This window comes from Myodes glareolus, chromosome 4 (assembly GCF_982192425.1).
Source record: "Myodes glareolus chromosome 4, mMyoGla1.1, whole genome shotgun sequence".
Lineage (NCBI taxonomy): Eukaryota > Metazoa > Chordata > Mammalia > Rodentia > Cricetidae > Myodes > Myodes glareolus.
This window is the reverse complement of record NC_142029.1, coordinates 95082301-95106111: the sequence shown is the minus strand read 5'-3', so window position 1 is coordinate 95106111 and position 23811 is coordinate 95082301. Positions and strand designations below refer to the sequence as shown.

The 23811-nt window shown below is 50.4% G+C and overlaps 1 protein-coding gene and 1 long non-coding RNA gene across 3 annotated transcripts; one reads left to right on the top strand and one right to left on the bottom strand.

Annotated features, from left to right (window-relative positions):
• Window positions 1–1341: 1341 nt before the first annotated feature.
• Adamts8 (ADAM metallopeptidase with thrombospondin type 1 motif 8) lies at window positions 1342–21492 on the top strand. The gene is made up of 9 exons (XM_048458770.3): window positions 1342–2678; window positions 9938–10177; window positions 11205–11340; window positions 12134–12301; window positions 13214–13518; window positions 15445–15628; window positions 17834–18006; window positions 18112–18287; window positions 20278–21492. The coding sequence occupies exons 1-9, from the start codon at window positions 1911–1913 to the stop codon at window positions 20846–20848; spliced, it is 2721 nt and encodes a 906-aa protein (XP_048314727.1). The 5' UTR covers window positions 1342–1910; the 3' UTR covers window positions 20849–21492.
• Window positions 15373–21817, bottom strand: LOC125416077 (uncharacterized). Of its 2 annotated transcripts, none has more exons than XR_007236767.3 (5): window positions 21570–21817; window positions 18252–18310; window positions 17439–17539; window positions 15637–15804; window positions 15373–15500 (listed from the first exon to the last, which is right to left on the bottom strand). It is a non-coding gene; the product is annotated as an uncharacterized LOC125416077 (long non-coding RNA). The 2 variants fall into 2 exon arrangements; XR_007236766.3 differs by lacking the exon at window positions 21570–21817 and adding an exon at window positions 19969–20108.
• Between the last annotated feature and the right edge of the window lie 1994 nt (window positions 21818–23811).

The window sequence follows — 23811 nt, the reverse complement described above, 5'->3', positions numbered from 1 at the left end:
AAGAGGAGCAGGGCACTCTTCTCAAATGGTCACAAAGGAGAAAGCAGCCACAGGTGAAGGACCTAACTACTATTGAAAATCAAAAGTTGAAAGCCAGGCCTGAGATTCCAGCACATGACTTCAGCGCGCAGAAGGCTAAGGTGAGAGACTAAAAAGTTTGAGGCCAGCCTGGGTTGTGTAGTCAAGACCTTGCCTCGAGAAAGGAGGAAAAAATAAAAAATAAAAAGAGTTCCACACTGGAAAATGATGAGCAAGGAGCTCAACGGCAAAGACCAGTAATTGAAAAGTCACCAGAGTCCTGAGGCGAATGGGATTCCTCGTTTATCCGTACAGGCCACACTGTCCCAGGGGTAGTAGACTTTTGTGGGATACGCAATTTGTTCATTTTTGGTAAAGAGTTGAAGCAGTGATGCTTTCATCCCCCTGCCTCCAGGAGAGCATCCCCCAAACTTCCAGTTCTCTGTACTGGAGACTCTGCAACCTTGAAGGTTCTCAGCTGCCCATTTGTATTGCTATAAAAGCAGACAGAACTTGAGGTGTCAGGGCTTCTCTCAGCTGTGGGCACCCTCAGCCGCATAGTTGGGGGGTAGGTAAGCTGGCAAATAGTGTGTCCTCCTTGCTGACCGCTCAGAACCGGCACGGGGTGGGGCTAAGCCTTGGAGTGGTACTGAGAGAACAGGCTTCTGAGTCCAGTCTAGCCCCGCACCCTTAAGCCCAGAGTGGATACAAATGTTGAGTTTTGTGCCATCGCTTTTCCTGGGTCCCACTCTTCGACCGGAAGATGGCGTATGGCAGAGTGAATTAGTTTCCCACATATTTATATGTATTTGGAGCTGTGGGCAATGCAGTAAAGGGGACCTGACCACCCTACTTTGTGTCACCAAGGCAGCTGGCAGAACCGTATGACATAGGACAGACAGGAGAAGGGCTTTCTCACAGGCGAAGGGGGAACTGAATGGTATTGAGCCCACTTTGCCTCTCTGATGGCTTACCTCTCGCTGCCCCACCCTCCTCAGAAGCAAGCAATTGAGAGAGTCCTTGCTAGCCTTGACAGGGCTTTTTTTTTTTTTTTAAAGATCTCCACTGGTCTTAGTGATCAGCATGATTTCAGTGTGACTTTCTACCTCTCACTTGTGTTTTACCATTAAAGGCTCTGGAATCGTCTCCAAAAACCTCGTTTAACACTGCCAGGTCTGTGCAGGAATCTGAATACTGTCACTGAAACCAAGGCAGAGGCCTCTTCGAGAGAGTGCATCTGTCCCCAGTACCTGACTCCAGCACAGAAAGAGGCTAGAGTCTCTCCCACACACACCCCCACCCCAGGACTTGCCTTCAGGGGCTGCCCAACATTAGAGAAATTGCCTTGGTCCTTCATGTAGAAAGAAAGAAAACAAACGCTGAAGTTGACACTTAACTACTTAACTATGGGGAGGGGCTCACTGACTCCTGATTGGTTTTACATTTCAACCTTTTTTTTTCCCCTCCTCTCCCTCTTTTCTGTTCCTGTCTCTGACCCCAGGGGAGGGGAAACGGGAATAGTGAGAGATCAAAAATAAACCTCTTATGTCAAAGCCGGGAAGGAATATAAATACGAAGGGCTCAACAGCCCACTCGGTGCTTCCCGAGGAAGGAGGCGACTGCACGGGACAGCGCGGAGGAGAGCGCTCACGCCCCGGGGCGCCAGCTGCTGGAGCTCTGCTAGGTTGGCTGGCGGGCGCAGGAGGAGCGGGCTGTGCGAACCAGAGGGGCCGCCAGGGGACTGCCGCGCCTGCTGCTGCTGGCCGAGTCGGCCTCCCCATCTGATTGATCATTTTTCCTGGAGAGAGCGGCCCGGCCGCCTTGGGCCACCAGCACCTGCCTCTGCGCGGCTACCTTCTTCCCTCTCCCGCGCTCCGCAGCCCTCTGCCCTCATGCTCCGCGACCCCACCGCCGTCCGGTGGCCGCCCCTCCTGCTGCTGCTGCTCCTGCAGCTGCCGCCGCCGCCACTTGTCTGCGGCGCCCCGGCAGAGCCGGGAAGCGGGTCGCAGGCCTCGGAGTTACTGGTGCCCACGCGGTTGCCGGGCAGCACGAGCGAGCTCGCCTTCCACCTGTCCGCCTTCGGCCAGGGCTTCGTGCTGCGCCTGGCGCCTGACGCCAGCTTTCTAGCGCCTGAGTTCAAGATCGAGCGTCTCGGGGGCTCCGGCGCTGCGACCGGGGGCGAACCGGGGTTGCGCGGTTGCTTCTTCTCTGGCACCGTGAATGGGGAGCGAGATTCGCTGGCTGCGGTGAGCCTGTGTCGCGGGCTGAGCGGCTCATTCTTGCTGGCAGGCGAGGAGTTCACCATCCAGCCACAAGGCGCTGGGGACTCCCTGGACCAGCCTCACCGCCTACAGCGCTGGGAACCGGGGCAGCGCAGGGAGGACCCCGGGCTCGCTGCCGCCGAAGTTTTTCCCCTCCCTCAAGGACTCGAGTGGGAGGTGGAGACGGGTAAGGGACAGGGACCGGAGAGAAGTGACAACGAAGAGGATAGGAAGCAAGATAAAGAGGGGTTGCGCAAAGAGACAGAAGACTCCAGCGAACTGCCACCACCCTTAAGATTCAAAACTAGGAGCAAACGGTTTGTGTCCGAGGCTCGCTTCGTGGAAACACTGCTGGTGGCTGATGCGTCCATGGCTGCCTTCTATGGAACCGACCTGCAGGTAGGAGAGACTTCCACGGACACTAACAATCCATAACATCCTTCTCTTCTCAAATGACTTTCAATTCTTCCCTTCCCACTGGGGGTGGGGGGATCTTCTAGCTCCCAAGCCCAACCCCAGAGGGGACTTTCTTCTTTCTGAGAAATAGCAGCAACTCCATTAACTTCTGCTATCCCGACTTCCTACTTCCCAGCCCCTAAATCCCTTCCAATTTACAGTAGAGGTGCTGACTCTGACTCTCCCGAGCGGCATCCTGAATCTTCCACAGTCCCCGGGCACTTGCTTCTCCCAATGGAGATGAAAACTGCAGCTTTTTTTTTTCTTTTTTTTTTTTTAAGAACGCTGCTCCTCCTAGCCCTGCTTCCCGCAACTCTCTACTGTCCGTGACTCTCTGGGGCGCCCTAGGACAGGAAGCTGGGCTGGGACAAGGTGGCCGTGATTGTGTTGGGTACAGAACTGAGGTTCCTGTAAGTGAAAGACGTTAGAGGAACCTGGAAGCAAGCTGTCCAACTTCTGTATGCCCAGCTGGTTCTGATCAAGGGGCACGGGCTACCTTGCCAACCTGGCACTCGGCCCTGGCAGAACTTGGCAATGCCTGCATCCAGTACAAGAAGGGAGGAGAACAGAATTTCTCCCTCCGGGGCTCAGCCCAGAAAACTGAAGTTTCAGTGAAAGGGGAGGGAGCTGGGCTGAAGGATGAACTTTTTCTGTCTGTGTCTAAAGGAACCAGAGCTGAGCTTGGTCCACTCAGCCACCCTCTGCTCAGAATCAGCTTTCAAACGGCCTGGGCAGAAAAACTGAATCCAAGCAGTAGCTGAGCATTCTTAACTACATGCAGTTGGTGCTGACTCAGCAAGATGTGCCCCCCAATACCTCCCTCCCAAGACAAAACAAAAATCCTTACCAGAAGGAGAAGCGAGAAGGGTCGCATCTCCTGGAACATACAGAAACAGAAATGTTAGCTCAGCTAGAAGAAGTTGACCTGCTCAGAGATCCCAGTTCCCCCAGTCAGGGATCCAAGAACTATAGCAGCCCAGTTTGTGGTGGTGTCCTTGATTAGGGTCCTCATCCTAGACTCAAACTGTGCCTGACTGTTGGGGGTGCCAAGGACGTGGGCATTACCTTTGCAGAATGGCCAGACAAGGGGACAGCCAGCCTTCTGCTTTTCATCAGATCCACCTTTCTGCTGTGAAGATGTGCTCGTTGAGATAGTTCCGGTGAAAACCAGGAGGAGAGGGCAGGAAGGGCTGTGGGTAGAAGTCTGTGTGATTGCTCGTCTATCTACTGCACAGACCAGTTAAACCTGGGGCAGGCTTCCTGTGTGCTTTTGTGGTATTGGCTCTGCTCAGAGCATTGCAAGACAGCTCTGAGCCATCGGATCCTTGAGGTTTAATCTGTGCTGATGTCATATTTGATTCTCTGCCTACCCAAAGAGGAGGCACCAGCCACTTCTTCTGACTCCTTTCCCCCAGTGAGTATTGGAAATACAGAAAAGGGTGAAGAGAGGACTTCCCAATTCACCAAGACACGTACACCTGGCTCCAGGCTCCTTCAGGAACAAACCCAGAGCTAAAACTTACATCTATGCCCAAATTAGACCAGTCTCTGACATCTACTTGACAGTCAAAATGTAGAATGACCAACAAGAACACAGAGAAACTGCAGGAAAGTCAGTTTTTCAGAACTCAGAGCCAAAATGTCCTCCCTAGCACCTCTCTCAGCTCCTCATTTAAACGCTGAGATGTTAAATATTTCCTTCAAGGATGTACTTGGCATCTCCAGAAACCACAGCTGTCCAGCCTCCAGAATTCCCGAGCTACTGAAGCAGGACATCTGGTTCTGTCCCAGGTTATGCTGATTTCTGCTTGAGGTCCAGGTTTGTTGCTCAGACGAGTTGACTTTCTCTGTGTAAACCACCAAGTCCTGATATTTTAAGACCCGGCTTATTCAACTCCCACCCCAGCCTCCCTATAGAAGCCAGTCCTTAACATGTAACCTCTACAGGGAGCCTCTGAGTGATTCTTTCACACAGACAGATGGCACTTTGGAGGGTCTTTGGGTCATAGGCGGGCAATGGTGATGATAAGAGCCCCTGGTTTTCCAAGGAACAACAAGACACTTGGACAAGTGTCTAGCCTATGCATCTGTGAGACTGCTTCATGAGGAGCCAACTTCTGGAAGATTCAGTCATTCCCTGACCATGCTTCATTTACAGGATGGTTTTACATGCATGACATCAATGGAAATGCTTGTGAGAGAGGCAGAGGACGGATATGCAGCTCAAAGAGGACTTGTGACTACTTTCCTAAGGTCACACTGGTAGGTGTGGCAAATCTGGCTTGCCACACCTCCCAGATTTCCTGAGCCAAAGTCTCGCATTCTCTGCTGCTGTACCTACCATGCTGCGTCTTCTCATGAGGAAGATCTGTGGTTCTAGCCACACTCTCTGGGTTGCCCACTTTGTGGCATGGCTCCTTAAATCTGGCAGTCTCAGGATGTCCCACCAAGGTGCCAAGCCCCATTCTGAGAAGAAACCACCTTTGTCTTCAAAGCTTCAAGAAAGAGTCAGCTATGATCCAGACTGCTGTCCCTGCTGGTGACAATGACATTTAACAGGGCTCTGCAACTGAGTTCACTTAATCCCTTCATGAGAAGGGCCCCTGCCTCCCATCTTTTTATCTGGCTTCAGAGTTAAGGGCTCATCGTAAAGCAGTCTCAGAGAAGCATAGGCCAGAATCCATTACCTTGTCCAAGTGTCTTGTTGTCCCTTAGCGGATCAGGGACCCTTGTCATCACCAACACCTGCCCCATGACCCAAAGACCTCCCCAAAGTGCCTTCTGTCTGTGTGGATGAATCACCCAGGGGATCCCTGCAGGTTACATGTTAAGGACTGGCTTCTGTAGGGAGGTTGGAAGGGGCAGTTGAATAAGCCAGGTCTTAAAGTATCAAGACTTGGTTTTCTCAGAAAAAGTCAACTCGTCTGAGCAACCCACCTGGACCTCAAGCAAAAGTCAGCATAACCTGGACAGAACCAGATGTCCTGTCTCAGTAGCTCAGGAATTCTGGAGCCTGGACAGCTGTGGGACAAATGGGGCTTACTGAAAAGAGGGACCACCTCGGGAGCGTCCATTAACTTGGTCTACATCTCAGGTGCTACTAAGTGTCCCCTGGGTAACCTTGGAGCCGAACAAAGTTCCGGCAGTGAGCAGACCTCCTGAGCCTTCCCTTCAGCAGGGAGGGTCTAGGAGTGGTGCTCTTCTTCCCCAACGCAGACTGGAGCACGCCCAGATGTCAGAGTCCTGGGAGATGATTCCAGGAATAGGCTGTTGCAACCGTCTCATTTACTCTACCTTCCAGAGTGAACGCTTCCTACCAGCCCTAGGACTATAGCTATCCTATACAATGGATTGCCACGAGGATCCCTGCCTGGTAGCCTAAATAAGAAACAGTGTCATCCCTTGACGTCAGCAGTGTGGTAGTTTGGGTGATAAACAGGTATAGGCTCCATCAGCTCTGTAGCTCTGTCTGTCTTCTTGGGTGGAAGACTGTTATATTACATTATGTTCAGCCCTCCTTCTCAACAATGAGTCCTTTCCATCCCTCACATCTACTGCAGTCAGAGCGACCAAAGACAGTGTTTCCCAAAGAAAACGTCCAATATCCTAATGTTGGGGGTGGGATGTAGATCATGGCAGGGTAGCCTGGCTTTCTTATTTGCTTGCAAACTTTGGGTTTGGTTTTCCTTGTAGCAGCCAAGACTGATGGTAGTGTGGTGGCCAGGAACATAGACTTAGGAAAGATGAAGTCACTGAGAGTTTCTAAGCAAATATCTATCTCTCTGTACCTTGATTTCTTCACCAGGGAAAAGGGAGCAGGCATAGCCAAGCGCTGAGACTGTCTCCAGAATGCAGCAAAGCGTGGAACCCATCTGAGCCAGGGCCTGGTAGATAGCTGGTGCTCAGCAAGGCACAGCTATTCCTAGAGTTGTCTTTGGTGATAAAATCCATTTGTGGCCACACATACTAGAATGTGCTTAGCCACTGCTTTGCAGCCTCGCTGTCCCACAGGGCAGAAAGAACATCTTTGTGATTGCCCCAGCTCTGAGTGTTCAAGGTCGGTTTCTGGCGGTTCTGAATAAGGGCAGGTTTTGCTGGTTGGGGAGTAAGGTGAGATGAAGGAAGGCTATGTGAGCCTCATTCTTTTCTCTCCCTCTGCTTCCCCCTTTCCTCCTTAAAGGACTATCCCAGAGACTAGCATCACACCTAGAAGTAAGAGTAAGGATGCCATGTATGGACGGACATACATTGCCACATCCCCAGGCATGCCACACGGGATTTAGTTTAGCATCCGTCACGTGCGAGCAAAGAAGCGAAGTGCTACAGGTGACGCTGTAGCCAGGATGAGATAGCACACTTTGCCGAGGCTTAGTCTCTCCAAGGATCCCAAAGGCAGACTTTGACTGCCATAGGAGCATCCAAGAACCTGGGGAAGGAACGGTCTTGCTTGTAGCTCAAAGAATTTTGGGGGTGGTGACAGAGAAGACTCCCACAGAAGTGCTACCTTTACCTAGGGGAAATTAAGTTGTTTGACTTACCTTGAGCGTAGTGGTTGTGGGCTTCTACCACTCTGGGATAGTTCTGAGGGTTGCCTGCCAAACACCAGGGGCCTCAGTCAATAGGGGAAGAATCTCATTCCTCCTCTTTAGCTCACAGTTTGTACTTGTGTAGTAAGCAGGGAGGTATAAATAGACACCAGGTGGCAGAGCAAAGCAAGCCATCTGACCTTTTCTTTGACTGGCACCTGGGCCTGCTCCCTGTATCTGTAAGTCAGGTCTGTCCTTCAGGACCCAGAGAACAGATGGGGGATCAGAAGCTCACAGGCTCCATCCAGGTGACATGCCTCGCCCAAGCTCTGTAATCCTTGTCCCTGGCAAGCTACGCCGTGATCTATGATGCAGAGTCCTGCCACTGGAAGACCCAGCTGGATCTGGGAGACGGCAGAGATGGTTTGCTCCTCTGTGAGACTAGGACTGCAGGTTCTGAAAGGAGCAATGGACCACGGGGTCTTTGTGACCCTCCACTGTGCGAATTGTCTTCTGAGATAGTTGGTGACAAGGAAGGACTTAAGATGTCTTCATGGCCAGCTGTTGCGTGGACGCCGCGATTCCCTGGCCATCTCAGCCTGACAGATGCTCAGTGTCTGGAGGAAAGGATCTCATGGACTCCCTATACTGCACTCCCTCCACATAGCCATCTGCCCATTCCCTGAAGGGCTAGCACTTCATCTCTCATTCTAAATCTGGTTTGGTCCAGACCATTCTTGGACCTCCAAATCTTCCATTAGACCTCCTTGGTTGAGTACCTAGAAGCCAGCATCTAGGCATCACACTGTTCTGAAAAGACCTCACCCTCCCTAGTTTCCTGATTCGGAGCTTGGACTCAGCAGAAAGAAATCCTGAAAGCGTAGTTGCAGATAGCTCCAGAAGAGATTCCCAGGGATTGGTCCAGCTCAGGGATTGGTCCAGTCAGATCCTAGCCTCGCTAGGTAGACCAGGAAACTGTCTGTCCTTTCTCAAGAAGCAGTGAGGATCTGGCCAGGAACTTGTCTCACAAGCTACCATTCCTCAGGACTCACCCCGAGTTGCATAATGATGTGGTTGCATTTTTCCCCTCAGCCATCCAACTCAGGGAGCAAATGCCAAGTTGCAGCTTCGCTGATAAGGTGTTTACATCAGCCTAAACAAGCTGGGGCGCATGGCATGCCGAATAACCTGAGCTCAGAAACCTGCCAACCGGTTTGTAGGACTAAGGAAACATCTGGCCTGTTGCCTGCAGGATGCACAGACAGATCCCATTCACAAATAATGGAATGCATCTGGAACCCCCCACACAAGACCTTCCTCGATGGACTGTCCCCTGCATAGCCTTTTCTGTCCTGCTCTCACCGTTTAGACCACAGGAGAACAGAGAAAGGGAGCTGAGGGGGTGAGACTCCAGGGAGCTAAAAGGGCAAAGCAGGCAAGCGACTGCTCAGCTGGCCACACCGTGGGCTCAAGGCATGCCAGCTTGTCAACCTTTGTCTCTGCCTCTGAAAAATAATCCATGAGGTCCCCGAGGTAGGACAATAAGCTCCCATCTGGCCTCCCCTCAAAGTCTCAGAATGCAGCAAGAAAGCAGTTGGCAGCTCAAGGATAGGCCGGAGGCCAGCTAATGACGTAGGACGGCAGGCCCTTCAGTTCGCCTGGGTGGAACTGAAAGCAGGTGGGAGTCTCAGCATGTGGGTCTCATTAGGCCCTCTGGCTTCTCTCAAGCCCTATATGGAAGGGAATAAATACTGGAGGAGGGTGCAGAAACTGTCCAGGCAGAAGGCAGAAATCTGAACTCTAGGGATCTCTAAGGGGGAGTGTGGACCTCAGACACACACCTGGGCTGGTAGCTTGACTTTAAAGGTAGTGTGATCCATAAGGACTTTTTGAACTTGAATGCCTCTCTCATCCATAAGCAGAATGGCAATGCCTGATCTGTAGTTACCGGGAAAAGCTAATGAGGTAGTGTGTCAACTGTGGCCAAGAACTACTATAGAGTAGCTGCCGCTAAGGGTAATTGTTAGAGCAAAGTCTTCAGAGTTAGCAGTTTCCATGCTAAAAAGTAGAAATTATCCCAGTGAACACAGGAGAATGCTCGGACAGACCCTAAGAGGGAAATTCCACTGACTGTGAATCTCTAGACTGTTGCTTCTGGAGGGAAACCAGGAAGATGGGGGTGTTTGACCAGGAGCCACCTGGTGTGCTGGGCAGTCAGAATGAGCCATCCGACCCAAGAGAACTTTTTATTTACAGTTCCAACACAACATCCATGCTCTGTGTACAGCTGCTGATGTGCTCGAAACGTTGCTAGTGCAACGGTAGAACAGACTACATTGAATTTTAATGAATTACTAGGAAGCAAGTGACCCCATGAGTGGGTCTGGACGTTAAATGCTTAAGTTTTGTGATTAAGCAGTTCTGGGTTCAGATGATTGGTTTATTAGCTTTGTGATCTTGGACTAGCCACTGAGGCTTGTACTTCTTCTCTGGGGAAATAACACCAAGTCCTCGAATGTTTGCCTAATCCTCACGAGCTGCTGCACGTCTAAGACTCAGCCCAGCGTCTGACATGTGTGAGATAAGTGTCTCCTAATAGGAGGCGGTAGCATTGGGTCATCGAGGACGGGAGCATGATTAGAACAGTGTTCTCCCACTGTTCCCCCACCCTGGCAGAACCACATTCTCACAGTGATGGCAATGGCAGCCCGAATCTACAAGCACCCAAGCATCAGAAACTCCATCAACCTCGTGGTGGTAAAAGTGCTGATAGTGGAAGAGGAAGGCTGGGGCCCAGAGGTGTCGGACAACGGCGGGCTCACACTGCGCAACTTCTGCAGCTGGCAGCGGCGCTTCAACAAGCCCAGCGACCGCCACCCGGAGCATTATGACACCGCCATTTTGTTCACCAGACAGGTGTGTGGGCTGAAAGCCCGGGGGAGATGGGAGAGGGGTTGGGCAGAACCGGGAGAGCTTCGAGGCCGGTCCAAACGTGGGAATGGTCTCCCTGCTGGCCCCAGCTGGACGTTGGAGGCCTCTCGCTGGAATGATGAGAAGGAGGTCATGAGGACAAGTGGGAGGCCATTGCGAGGGGAGAAGAATCTCAGAAGGGCTCTTTTCCAAAAGTTTGTGACCAGCTGTCTGCTGAGGTCATACCAAAAGGAAACCGACTCAAGCTGCCCTGGGGGAGGTCTGGAAATGGAAATGGGAAAGGGGTTCTGTTTTCAGTCTGGTTGGGCAAAGGGATGATAACCTTGGGATCCCTGGGGTTTTCACGTAGGATGGCTATGGTGACTTAATTAACCCGCTTTCCTGAAGGCCACTGGGCACAGCCACATATAAAAGGCCCTGCCTACTGCATTAGTCCTCACATGAGTCACAAGTGGAAGTGAGGTGGTGGTGGACCCATTTTGCAGTTGAGGTAACTGAGGCACCAAGAGACCATACAGCAGAAGTGCCCACAGTTAAAGCCAGGCAGTCTTACAGAAGGGGCAGACTCCAAGCAATTATGAAGCTCTGCCTCCCGAAGCAAGTCTTTGAAATCCCAGCCAAGCCAGTTGTCACTCGGTGCCCCCTCCTCCTGTGTGTGTGTGTGTGTGTGTGTGTGTGTGTGTGTGTGTGTAGTGTTGGTGTTGATGTTGGTATTGTTTTAGCAATAATGTGTTTCTTGGGTCCATCTTCAGGTTAGAAAAACAAGGCTAGGTGAACTAGCTGTCACAACCAAGACAGAAAAATCAAGAATGCAGGATACCTAGGCGGGATGTCTAGATGTCTAGAAGCTGAGCTCCCCTGATGATCCCATTCTTTTTAAAAAGCTTTAGACGGCGCCGTAATGTGTATCCCATCAGGCAGTGTTTCTCAGAAGGCTGAGTGGAACACTAGGCACGCACTTCTGTCCTCCACGCTTGTCTCTACAACCTAACATGCTCTCTTCACCAAACAGAACTTCTGTGGGAAGGGTGAGCAATGTGATACCCTGGGGATGGCAGACGTCGGCACCATCTGTGACCCCAACAAGAGCTGCTCCGTCATCAAGGACGAGGGACTGCAGGCAGCCTACACTCTGGCCCATGAGCTAGGTAAGACTTGTCACACCAGAGCTTGCCTCACACATCAGAAGAAACTGCCTCTTTCACGTCCACAACTGCCTGGATTCTGAGGAGAAAGCAACCTCACAGGTAGCCAATAACAACATGGTTCTATAGAGATAGACATTGTACTTGATATCAGTGACTCCGCCCCTACTCTGAGCATAAGACCAAAATGCTAAACTGGTGTCCTGGACCATCAGTACCATTACCCAGAGAATGCCAACAGGTGGAAGAAGTGTTAGGTTACCATGATGATGTAAGTAAGCTAAGTAGTTAGACTTCATGGGGAGATGGGTTATGAAGAGAGAGTCATGGGCTGGAGAGATGGCTCAGAGGTTAAGAGCACTGACTGATTGCTCTTCTAGAGGTCCTGAGTTCAATTCCCAACAACCACATGGTAGCTCACAACCACCTTTAATGAGATCTGGTGCCCTCTTCTGGTCTGCAGGCATACATGGAGGCTGAACACTGTGTACCTAATAAATAAATAAATGTTTAAAAAAGAGAGAGAGCCGTGTTAGATGACCTACAGTAAAAATGAACAAGAGAGCCAGAGAAATCTCCCAAAATATAAAGGAATCTCAAGACCTGAGAGAAAGACCCAAAACAAAACTGTCCAGGGAATCTGGGTGGCCATACCAGTGGGGAGATGGTGACAGGAAAGGCCCCTCAGCACTGCTGGCCACATAGGGAACATACGGACAGGACAGGGCACCTGGAGGTGTGGGCAGCTGGAATGGACCATAGTTCTCTGCTCCCTCCCACCCCCACCCCCACCCAGGGCACGTTCTCAGCATGCCCCATGACGATTCAAAGCCCTGTGTGAGACTGTTTGGGCCCATGGGCAAGTACCACATGATGGCGCCGTTCTTCATCCACGTGAACAAGACGCTGCCCTGGTCTCCCTGCAGTGCTGTGTACCTCACGGAACTCCTGGATGACGGTCACGGTAGGCCCCACTCGGCTCCCCCTGGCTTCTCCCCACCCATCGGCTGTAGAGCCTCTTTCATGCCTACTGGCACCTGCTCTGCCCTGGGGACTCCCTGCAGCTGTGCTTTCTCACAAAGCCCATAGGGTGGGGAGAGACTTCAGAGGCATATCATTCTAGAAAGGCATGCTAAGCATCCTCTCAGAAATGTTCTTCCTTGCCCCCATCTTCCCATAGCCCCAGCTCCGGGCTAGCAGGTTTATTCATTTCAAAGCAGAAGGAATTAGTCTGAGAAGGTTGGCTGGAAGTGGTGAGTCTGAGCAGAACATAGAGGAATGGAAGGCACTTTGTAGTTTGAAAGAGCAGGGAAGAGAATGTTCCCGGCTGGAGTCATAGACTGAGGATGGCAGCTGAGGAATGGCAGAAAGACTGTGGGCAGGTCACAGGCGAGCAAGAATCTAGGGCAGGAGTGCCGGGTTCGAGAAGTTTGGCTTGTGGAACGAAACAGTGAAGCGAGTGTGCTGGATTCTTCTGGAGGAGGCAGGGCTATAGCTGACGTAAAAAAAAGTAGATTGTACAGATGTCAATACTCAGGATTTATTTGCATATCAGGGTTCTTAAGTGGGATGTGGTTTAATAGAGCAAGTGGCTGGCCATCACTCGATGCATGAGCATCGTTGGGGAAGTGTCTAACATGTTCTGGACAGTAAAAGAAAACTCACCCTACAGAAACCTTTGCTACAGCTACCCAGAATTAAATGAGCTCCACGCACAGGGTTGGATGTTGGTGATGTTTAGATCAAGGTTGAAGAATCCGGAATGCCTAGACACTGAAGTACATCATTCAGAATTGGAGCTTCGTGCAGGAGACCATGAGGAGCTGAGAGCAAGGCCCTGCCTTTGTTCTGACTTCTTTCTTTCCTCTGTTCTCAGGAGATTGTCTCCTGGATGCCCCCACCTCGGTCCTGCCCCTCCCCACAGGCCTCCCAGGCCACAGCACCCTCTATCAGCTGGACCAACAGTGCAAGCAGATCTTTGGGCCTGATTTCCGCCACTGCCCCAACACCTCTGTGGAGGACATCTGTGTGCAGCTCTGGTGCCGCCATCGGGATAGTGATGAGCCCGTTTGCCACACAAAGAACGGCAGCCTGCTCTGGGCAGACGGTACTCCCTGTGGTCCTGAGCACCTGTGTCTGCACGGCAGCTGTGTGCTCAGGGAGGAAGTGGAGAATCCCAAGGTGAGGAAGGTGGAGTGGTTAAAGGGCAGGGAGGAAAGGCTGGAGAGGGAGGCTGAGGCACCATATTTGAGAGTCAAGCTAAGACCCTTCAGGCCAAGCTGCCAGTGTCTTCTGTTATCAGGAAATCACTTGTTTTGTCTTTCAACAAAACAAACACTAATTACCCCCATGGGTGAGGAGCTTGGAGGCTTGCTCAGGGTCAACGGGCTGTTGCCAGGCTGTCCAAGTTTAGCATCTCCTCCTGGGGGCTGTTTTAGAGCTAATTTGAGAGGATGAAGACTGGTGAAGGTGTGAAGACCAGAAGGTGGGCACTAAGCAAAGGATAGCCTGGAGGAATCCGCTATAAATAGAGGGTGACATGGGACAGGAACATTTCATCAGGGTCTGGGTATTCATAGCCTACCTTGTTTAAGCTGAGTCCCTTAGCAGAAATCAGAGAATAAGTGTAATAGTAAGAATGTCATACTCCCAAAGGAGGAGAGAAGGGATCCGAGTGGCCCTGTGTCCAGAAAAGAGAAAACTTGGCCCAGTACAGAGGAAACTTACATGAAAAACCAAGGCAATGCCAGTGAGGGTTTTAAGTGGTTCACTTCTTCGCCCTGCTCTTAATACATCCGAACAGCAAGGCTGATCACATTTCTCCTACTGCAAGTCATGGAGCCTTCATGATGAAATACCATCCGATGAGTTTCATAGCCTGGGCCCTGCCCAGCACTGAATCGCCACGGTGGCCCAAGCACGTTCCAAGGGCTGTCCTTCGTGGCATGCTCTTGTGCTGAGTTTGGGAGCCTTCCTGGGCTGTGGAAGCCACACACTCTGATCCGAAGCCTGTGCTGGCGCCGCCTTCATGGATTCCAGCTCAGCCAGCTCCTGTTCTCCCCCATTCATTCTCTTCCATGGTGTTGAGAGAAGAGGAGGGGGGTCCAACCACCCATCTCAGAGACAGGGTGACATAAAACAGCTACAGGATTCTCTGTCCTTAAAGTGAAAAGACAGGATTGGAAACTAACTTTTGTATGCGGTGTCTGCCTGTCAAATGAAGGCTCCACGGCTGTGGGATTTTATATTCAGAGCATGAGAACAGGAGGATGCTATGAAAATCATGGGAGTGGCTTCTTTCAGGGCAGTGGTGCGCTTTGAAAGTTTGCTTTCTTTTTCTTTCTTCCTATGTTTATTTTTTTTAAATCTTCTGCTTTCATTTTTATATGAGCAAAGCGTTGATTTAGTGGTAGAACAAAAATTAATCTAGAACTCTCTATGGAGCTTTCAAAGAAAAGGCTTTGTTCTTGTAAGTCAGTTGTCAACTTGGAAGCCATTCTGTTTGTTGCCCAGCACTGTCCTATCCCTGGACCCAGCAGCTGATAGAATCGTGGCAAGACCTCTCATTGGCCATGTCTTTAGACCAAGGGTTCTCAGCCTTGCCGCTTGTTATATCTGGAGCTGGGAAAGACTTTGTGGGGATTGTGCACTGCTGGTTATTTAGAAGAATCTTTGTCTTAATCCACTAGGTACTAGTGGCATATTATCCTCCCTTGGTGAAGCAACCACAGTGACTCTTTACTCCTCCCATAAAGAACAGCATAGGCCCCAATGGACACCTACTGCACCAGATCCAAATTTATCCATAGAAGACTCTCCCTCATACTCATTCAGCAGCTATTGTATTGAGCACTTGACTAGGGTAAGGTGCTGTTTTATATACACTGGGAAGTCACAGCAAACAGACCCACCACAGCCTCTGTTTTTACTGAGCTACACCCAAGAAAGCCACACTATCATTGAACAAGCAGTTGAAATCATTTACAGACCTCCATACATTCAGATGAGAGTAACTAAATGAGGAAGTCAGGTCCGCAGTCAACAAGGGGCATAGACACTGAAGTCTGCTCCGCTTTGGTCCTGATTCAGTGGCATTGTGTGTTGCAGGCCGTGGTAGATGGAGACTGGGGTCCTTGGGGACCCTGGGGAGAATGTTCTCGCACCTGTGGAGGAGGAATACAGTTTTCCAACCGTGAGTGTGACAGTCCGGTGCCTCAGAACGGAGGAAGGTTTTGCCTGGGTGAGAGAGTCAAGTACCAGTCCTGCAACACAGAGGAGTGTCCACCAAATGGTAATTACCTGCCAGAATAGCCGGTGGTGTAAGTGCAACAGATCCCAAGAGGAGGGAAAGGGGAGTCTTCCCAGGAGTAGAGTTGAGTCCTGATCCAAATTTACATAGATTCTGCAAGATGCCAAGCTTGGGAACAGTCTTCAAGCACCCAGGGCAGCTCTTCCTTTAAAAAGAGGCTGGTAATAACAAAGAAAGGAGATTACTCCTGTCCTGATCTCTGAGCTGTAGAAAGACAAAGCATGCCACTCCCGACCAGATCTGCCCAGAAGTGACCTTTGGAGAGGGTCATGCGGAGGGTAATCATCATCTTAGAGGCATCTGAATCCTTCTTTATGAGCAGATGGAAGACATTTCCAAAGCAAGTGTCAGAGTCAAACCTCCAAGGCCTCTCCAGTCAACAACCAGCTCAGGCAGGAGAGAGCATCTGAGTGTGATTCCTGGGCACGTTCCTTCTGCAAAGAGCTGCCCATCTACCTGTGGGGCCATGGCGACTGCCTGCCAGAGCCTTTCCAGGAAAGAGTACCACCTCTGCCGCCCCCACCCCCACCCCGCTCAGGCCCATCCCCTAGGTCATGCTAGAAAGCACACATGTGAACTTGGACATGGAAATGTGCAGTTGCCAACTTAGGAAAGGGAATCAGGAATTTTTTTTGCCCCATCCCTTCCAGCACCAGTCTGGGCAACTCCAGAAAGTTTTAGCAGTGGGAAAAGACAAGGGGAGCTTTAGGAGAACTTCTCCCAAGTGCCAAGATGCTCTGGCATTGGACAGGGTGTCTAGTAGGGAAACCTGTAGGCTCTGGACTTTTGCTAAGCAGGGAGGTTCAGCAATGGCATGAGGCTTTCAACATTTCTCTCTGGTATTGAGAGTCTGCAGAGTAGGCATGGAGGGCAGGTGACAGTATGACTTCACATGCCCTGAGATCAGCCAGTGGCTCTCTGTGCCCATAACTATAACAGAGACAGAAGCTAGAAGTATACAAGGCATGGTCTCTGTCCTCAAGGACTTTGCAATGTGATTAGTGGCAAATTCTTTTACATAGTAATTATGGCTTCGTCTGTGAGGCAGCCACCCTGGGCTTATGAGGAATTCAGGGAAAGAAGCTCAAAGAATTTAGGTCAAGGAAGGCCCAGAGGATGATATATTGGTGAGCCAGGAGGGATGTACCAGGGATAAGGCAGGTATGAGATGTACTATCATTTGCTCAAGTGAAGCCAAGCAAGAGGTAGCAGCGCAATGAAGCCAGACCACAAAGGTCCTTAAAGCCTCAAACAGAATCTGTGAGTTGCCCATGGCAGCTGTCCTATCACTTTGAAGCTTTTGCAGATACAGCCAGGACCCCTTCAGCAGTATGGACTCACAAACTCAGCACTGTACATCTGTGTTTAGAAGTCTCCAGGGGCCATTTGGATGCACAGCCAGGGTGGAGAGGTGTGGGGGAAGAGCAGGCAGGCTTATTTCATGATTGTTCAAGGGAATCACTCACATCAGAAGGGTAGATTTGTCTGAAGGCAGTGCACATACGCCTTCATGTATGAGCACCAGTGAGGCTCCCTGGAGCCTAAGCACGGGGGCCCCAGAGGGTGGCATGAGGCCTGGGCCTGGGATTATGAAAGTCATATGCACGCATTTGAAATCACCAATTTCCTGAATTTGGCAGAGGGTGTCGTGGCACATTAGAAACAGCACCGAGAGTGCTTGAATGTTCAAGATGCCAGGGTGCCAGTCTCATTCTGGAGCATAAAAATGCCAAATCAAACCAGTTACCAGAAGAATAAGATAATGCTGTTGGGGGGGGTGTAATTATAGTACCTGTAGATGGAGCTCTCCCATAGATATTCGGAATTACAGAAAATGAGATGTAGAGGCAAGACCAGAAACGTCAGGGCGTCTTTGCCACACGTCCCTTGTTACTGGGGAAATCAACACAAAGCATAGTTAGCAAAGTCCTGAAAATATAGCTCTCTACTCGCACGTGCCCCAATGGAAAGGACACTTGTACCAGAAAGCCCAGGGTGAGGTTGGACGGCACCTCCCCTTGGATCTTTGAGGGAGGGTCCCACACCAGCACCCTGGTATGTCTAGAAATAATGGACTATGTCTGTGTCCAAAGCCTAGAGAAAGAAAGGTGCACTACATCCAGAGCTTTCTCTGCCAGAGTCCTTCGGCAGCTGCATTACTCCCGTGCCATTCCTTGCTCTTCTCAGGCAAAAGCTTCAGGGAGCAGCAGTGCGAGAAATACAATGCCTACAACCACACTGATTTGGATGGGAATTTCCTGCAGTGGGTCCCCAAATACTCAGGAGTATCCCCCCGGGACCGATGCAAGCTGTTTTGCAGAGCCCGGGGGAGGAGTGAGTTCAAAGTGTTTGAAGCCAAGGTAAGACTCTCCTGGATTCCGACGTGGATGGGGGCACAGGCACATAGTGCCACCCCTGCCTCAGACTGCTTCTGCATGCAACGTGTTCCATCTTTCCTTTCCCAGGTGATCGACGGCACTCTGTGTGGGCCGGACACTCTGTCCATCTGTGTCCGGGGGCAGTGTGTTAAGGCTGGCTGCGACCATGTGGTGAACTCACCTAAGAAGCTGGACAAATGTGGGGTGTGTGGAGGCAAAGGCATTACCTGTAGGAAGGTCTCCGGGTCGTTCACCCCCTACAGGTGGGTTTCCGAAGTGGCTGTACCTAGGCAGAGGGACATAAAGGGCTTTGGGCACTGCTGGCCTCAAATGGAAATTGTGGTTGCTAGTTAATAGATGTGTAGATGGGAGGTGGGAGACCGTGGAAGGGCTTCAAGACCCTGGTTCTCTGCAGAATGTCAGTCATCATCTCTCCTCACAGTCATAGTCAGGGAACTCCTGAGGTAGGAGGTGTAGAACACGTGGTATAGGATCTGGCTGTGGAGAGGATGGTACCAGGGCAGTTGCTGTTTTCTTAGTGGTGGAGACCACACAGTCAGGAATGGGTCTGCTCTGAGTTGGAGGAGAGCAGCGCTGAGTAGCACAGGACTCCCCCAGGCCGGTTATGGAAAGAACATCTAATCTTAAAGCCAGTGAGCCCTGTGCTTCTGTGACGGGCTCATCATCAGAGAAGAGAGAGCAAACCAGTGCCTCAGTAGCCTTGGGAATCTAAGGACTTAGAGCTTCTCACATCCAAGCACCCCACATGCATTAGAGCACCTGGGGTGTCCCAAAGTGCTTTCATTCTGCTGGGCAAGGCCAATGCTGTTATTCCCTACCTTAGGGTCGGGGAACTTACACATGAAAAGATCAATTGACTTTTCTAAGGTCACACTGAGAGCTAATGATAGATAGAAAGAAAACTTGGAATTCTTCTTTTCTTCCTTCTGCTGTACAAAGATTAGACCTAGAGCATCTCTGTGCATTCATGCGACTTTCTAGCATTCAAGCTTCCTTCCAGTCCAGCCCCAGTACCACGGAGGTTTTGCCACTTTACTAACTAGTGTTCTACCTAGTGAAGTCTGCTCTGTCTTTCTCTGTGCTTCTCCCTCTCTCTTTTCCTTCCCTCGTCCTTACCCCTCTCCCTCCCTCCTCTTCCATCTTCTCCTTTCCACGCACATATGTTATAGTAGTGCCTAGCTCAAAAAATAGAACCACTTCGTTGCAGCCAACTTGGAAGTATTTTCAAATTTAAGCTCAAAATAAGTAGGGGAAAAAAGCATGAACTATTCAGTTCCTGGGTCCATTAGACATATGGCCTTGGATACTCTCCCTAGCCTTAGACTGGCCCCGGCTGGACATTGAGAAAGAATAACAAGAAATCCACCTGGTGGCCCTCCTCAATGGCTTATCTCAACCCTGTGTAACCCAAATTCCCAGAGGAGGACAAGGGACTAAGTTCTGACATGCTACATAAACTACAGTGAACTGGAAGCATTTTCCCCAATAGTATCCCATCACCAAAAAGATGGTGCTCATGTTGTCTGGACACACTCAAGAGATGACTCCAAAGCAGCAAGCTTTATCCCTTCCCAAGTCCATAGTAACCAAATAATGTATAATGGTTGACTCAAAGAGGCACTTAATCCTCTGCCCTGGTTGGGTTCTGGCATGAATGAGGGCCACATATTTTTCCACATGAATTTGAGCTCTGGGTCTGGAGGTAGCCATGTCTACCTTTTGTGTGTGTGTGTGAGATAGGGTTTCTCTGTGTAGCCTTGGCTATCCTGGAATTCACCCTGTAGACCAGGCTGGCCTTGAACTCACAGAGATCTGCCTGCCTCTGCCTTTTGAGTGCTGTGATTAAAGGCACGCACCACCACCGCCCAGATCCATGCCTACTTTTACCACTGCAATGTAGCAAATTTGTATCTGAATTCTCACCTGAACCAAGGAGAGGTCAGGTTGCCGGCACTTTTCTCCTAGACTCTCCGGTGTTGCGGTCAAGATCTACACATCTAACTGCCTCAATATCCCCGGTAGATTTGCCAAATGAAGCAAAAACCCATGGAAAGCCCAATGCCTGAGACAATTCTGTCTGCCTTGGCAACTAATCTGTTTAGAACTCTGAGACAATCACTTTAGTATTTGTTAGTCGTTCTGTCTGTTCACTCCCAGCCAACTGGGGGAACCCATTTTAATTTCCAGGCTGGGAGGCCACCAGCCCTAACGGTGTTTCCGTCTCTGTCACAGTTACGGCTACAATGACATTGTCACCATCCCAGCTGGCGCCACGAACATTGATGTGAAACAACGGAGTCACCCAGGGGTCCGGAATGACGGCAGCTACCTGGCACTGAAGACAGCCAATGGGCAGTACCTGCTCAATGGCAACCTGGCCATCTCTGCCATAGAGCAGGACATCTTGATGAAGGGGACCATCCTAAAGTACAGTGGTTCCATGGCTACCCTGGAGAGACTGCAGAGCTTCCAGGCCCTGCCGGAGCCACTCACCATACAACTCCTGACGGTGTCTGGCGAGGTCTTTCCCCCCAAAGTGAAATACACCTTCTTTGTTCCCAACGACATGGACTTCAGTGCACAGAATAGCAAAGAGAGAGTAACCACCAACATCATCCAGTCGCTGCCCCATGCGGAGTGGGTGCTCGGGGACTGGTCTGAATGTCCCAGCACTTGTGGCGGCAGCTGGCATCGGCGGACTGTGGAGTGCAGGGACCCCTCAGGTCAGGCCTCTGACACCTGCGATGAGGCTCTGAAACCTGAAGATGCTAAGCCCTGTGGAGGCCAGCCATGTCCCTTATGATCCCCTTGGTGGAAATGTCACAGGCTCCTGGACTTGGGGCTACCGGGGTGTATAGACAAGGGTCCCCTCTGAGGTGATACTACATATCAAGATGGCTTGGCCCTTCCCGGCCTCCTGTTACTGCAGCCCTTTGGGTACTGCCTAATTCATAAGGGAGAGGAGAAGAGGGTACGAAGGTAACAGATCCCAAAGTTGACTGTCCGGTGGACTGGAACTTGCTTAGGTTCAAGTAGAGGGTGTAAGTTAAAAGGTAAAAGTGCACTTACTGATTCACATGGGAGACTTCAGAGCCAGCCTTTTTGCAAAGGACTAGCAACGTTGAATGAAAAAGAAGAGTTTGTTTTCTGTCCGGTTTCCTCAATCATCAATCTACCTCACAGTGGGGGGGAAATCAGTACGTGAGAGGTATGAGGGCAGGCGTTGTTGTAAATGTCAAAGCAAGCTCCATGGCTTTCTCCCAGCTATCTTCAGAAATGGCCATGGATAGCTTTCGTGTTAAAATCCAGTGTCTAAAGGGGGGTGGTGTCCAACACAGGGTTATAGAGAGCCACTTGTCCTCAGGCTGCCACCTGCTGGGGCGGACCCATTTCAACTATTTATGCAAACATGTCTCTGAACTAAAGCGTGATCGTATGCCAATGAAATTGTCTAGTCCAGTTTATTACTTCTTTGGAAAGGGCAGAAACCCAGCATCCCAGAGCAAAGGCTAAAACAAGCTTACCTGGAGCACACACAGGGCAATGATCATCCTCCCTGGGTCTCTTCAACTCTGAGTAAGAAGGCAGCTGCCTCAGGTTCTCACACGCCTACTACACCCATCTCATGCAGGCAGCTGTTCGTCTGTGTGAGCCACACCCGTGATTCTCAGACCAGTGCCCTCAGAGGGTTCAATCCAGCATGAGGGTGTCTGGGCTTCTACAACCACCCGGGGAATATGAAGGCTCCTGCTTTAGAGACCACATTTCAAGAACCCTGCATTAGAGAAAATTCCAACCTTTAAGTTATGATAGCTTTCAGTCCCTCTGGGATCCCTATTTTTTTCATTGCTGTTCGTTTTAATTTTTGTTTGTTTGTTTTTGAGAGAGGTCTCATGTAGCCCAGACTGACCTCAAACTCTCTATGTAGTCAAGGGAGGTCTTGAACTTCTGGCCCTCCTCTTTCCACCTTCCCAGGGCTGAAATTGCAGGGATGCACCGCCATGAGTGGTTTCTAATTGCTTTTTATTTATTTTGAGGCAGGAGCTTGCTATTCTTGAGAAAGAGTATCATTCTATTCAGCAAGCTGCCCTTCAACGCTCTTATATGCTGGCCTGCTCATTTAAGGTAAAACACACACACACACACACACACACACACAAGCCTCTCACCTTCTGCCTAGGGACCACCACTCCAATGATATCTGCACCTGCTTAACACCTGACCTCCACCACATTTCATCCATATCTCACAACTCCTTTAGTCCAACTTCTCAATGAGAACTTATTAACCTGGGATAACAGTGCCTATGTGTTACCCACTGGAAACCCCAAGAGCTTCTAAAATCCTGTCTTCAGAGCTCATTTTTCTCAAGGCTCAGAAGATCAATCTTCCACATACGGAACTCAGTCCTTGGGCACAAATGGATGAGAAGAAATGGACATTTAAGAAAAAGGTGGCATCCTAGAAGCCAAAGAGATGGTTCTCGGTGGATAAAGTGCTTGACGTACAGGTGTGAAGCCAGATCTCCTGCACCCACGGAACAAACTAAGTGGCATTGGCAGCCTGCCTGTAATTCCAAAGCTCGGGAAGCAGTGACAGGAACGACAAGCAAACTTTAAGAGTAACTAGAGGAGCTAGATTACTGTAGATTAGTAGTAGATTGGCTAGAACAAACCAATCATCAAGCTCCAGGTTCAGCAGGACACCTCAATAAAGAAAGTGGAAGGTAATCAAGAAAGACAGCTGATATCAACCTCTGACCTCCTCACGCAACCACACACACACCACAAAGACAAAAACATGAAAAAAGAAAGAAAAAAGAAGAAAGAAATGACATTATAGCAATAGAAGGGAAATACCTCAATTTACATCGTCCTATTTTGCATTACCCTTTTTTCTTCCAAGTTTCTCTCAAGACATGAGACATGGGCAGACATGCTGCTAAACTGAGCCCTGAGGCACATGCCTTTAACCCCAGCACTTTGGGAGGCAGAGGCTGGTATATCTCTGTGAGTTCGAAGCCAGCCCAATCTACAGAGCTAGTTCCAGGACAGCCAGGGCTACACAGAGAAACCCTGTCTTAAGAAAATAAAAACAGAAAAAAACAAAAACAGAAAAAAAAGAGGACTTAGACCTTTGGGGCACAAGGTAAGGCCAGTAGGATTGCAGCTACGACTGTCCCCTTAACTGGTCCCCAGACAGTGGCAGTTGACATCTACTTTTTCTTGTCTGTCTAGTTTTTAGGTGAGTAGGAGGCTGAGCTTACCTAAATATAAACACGCGTGCACACACAGGCATGTTGTTGATGAGTGATAAACACGGTGTCCCTCCCGCTTTGGTGTGCCCCAGTTTGCTGAGCCCGATGTGTGTTTCTGCAAGTCTTCATGCCCTTCCGCTCCTCATCCTCCCCCGGAAAATCAAAGGCAAGTGTGTCGCCCTCACTAACTCCCCTGTCAGGCCAGCTGTGCCATCCCGGCTGCATGCATCATTACCAGACACAGCTCTTGCCCCGGAGTTCAGCTGGCAGCAGAGCTGCCGATGTGCAAAGCAGAATGGAATCCGGCTTGGCTCTCCCTTGACGTGTGGGCTCAGCAAGGCTCACAGAATACATACTTGTTTGTGTCTGGAAATTCAACAGCTGCGGCTCAGTACTCAGCAAACAGAGCTACAGAGGGAGACCACACCATGGTTAGCCCTGGCCAGCCACGGCCACCCTTAAGCTCACAGGAGGGAAGGCTGTATTTCCTCTGCTGAGAGTTTGTCTTT

Excerpts from the sequence above, each read along its gene's own strand:
- Adamts8 (XM_048458770.3), top strand. The coding sequence starts at position 1,911 with ATGCTCCGCGACCCCACCGCCGTCCGGTGGCCGCCCCTCCTGCTGCTG. Across the intron at positions 12,302-13,213 it reads ACTCCTGGATGACGGTCACG|GAGATTGTCTCCTGGATGCC; the intron begins GTAGGCCCCACT and ends CTCTGTTCTCAG. Across the intron at positions 18,288-20,277 it reads GGGTCGTTCACCCCCTACAG|TTACGGCTACAATGACATTG; the intron begins GTGGGTTTCCGA and ends TCTCTGTCACAG.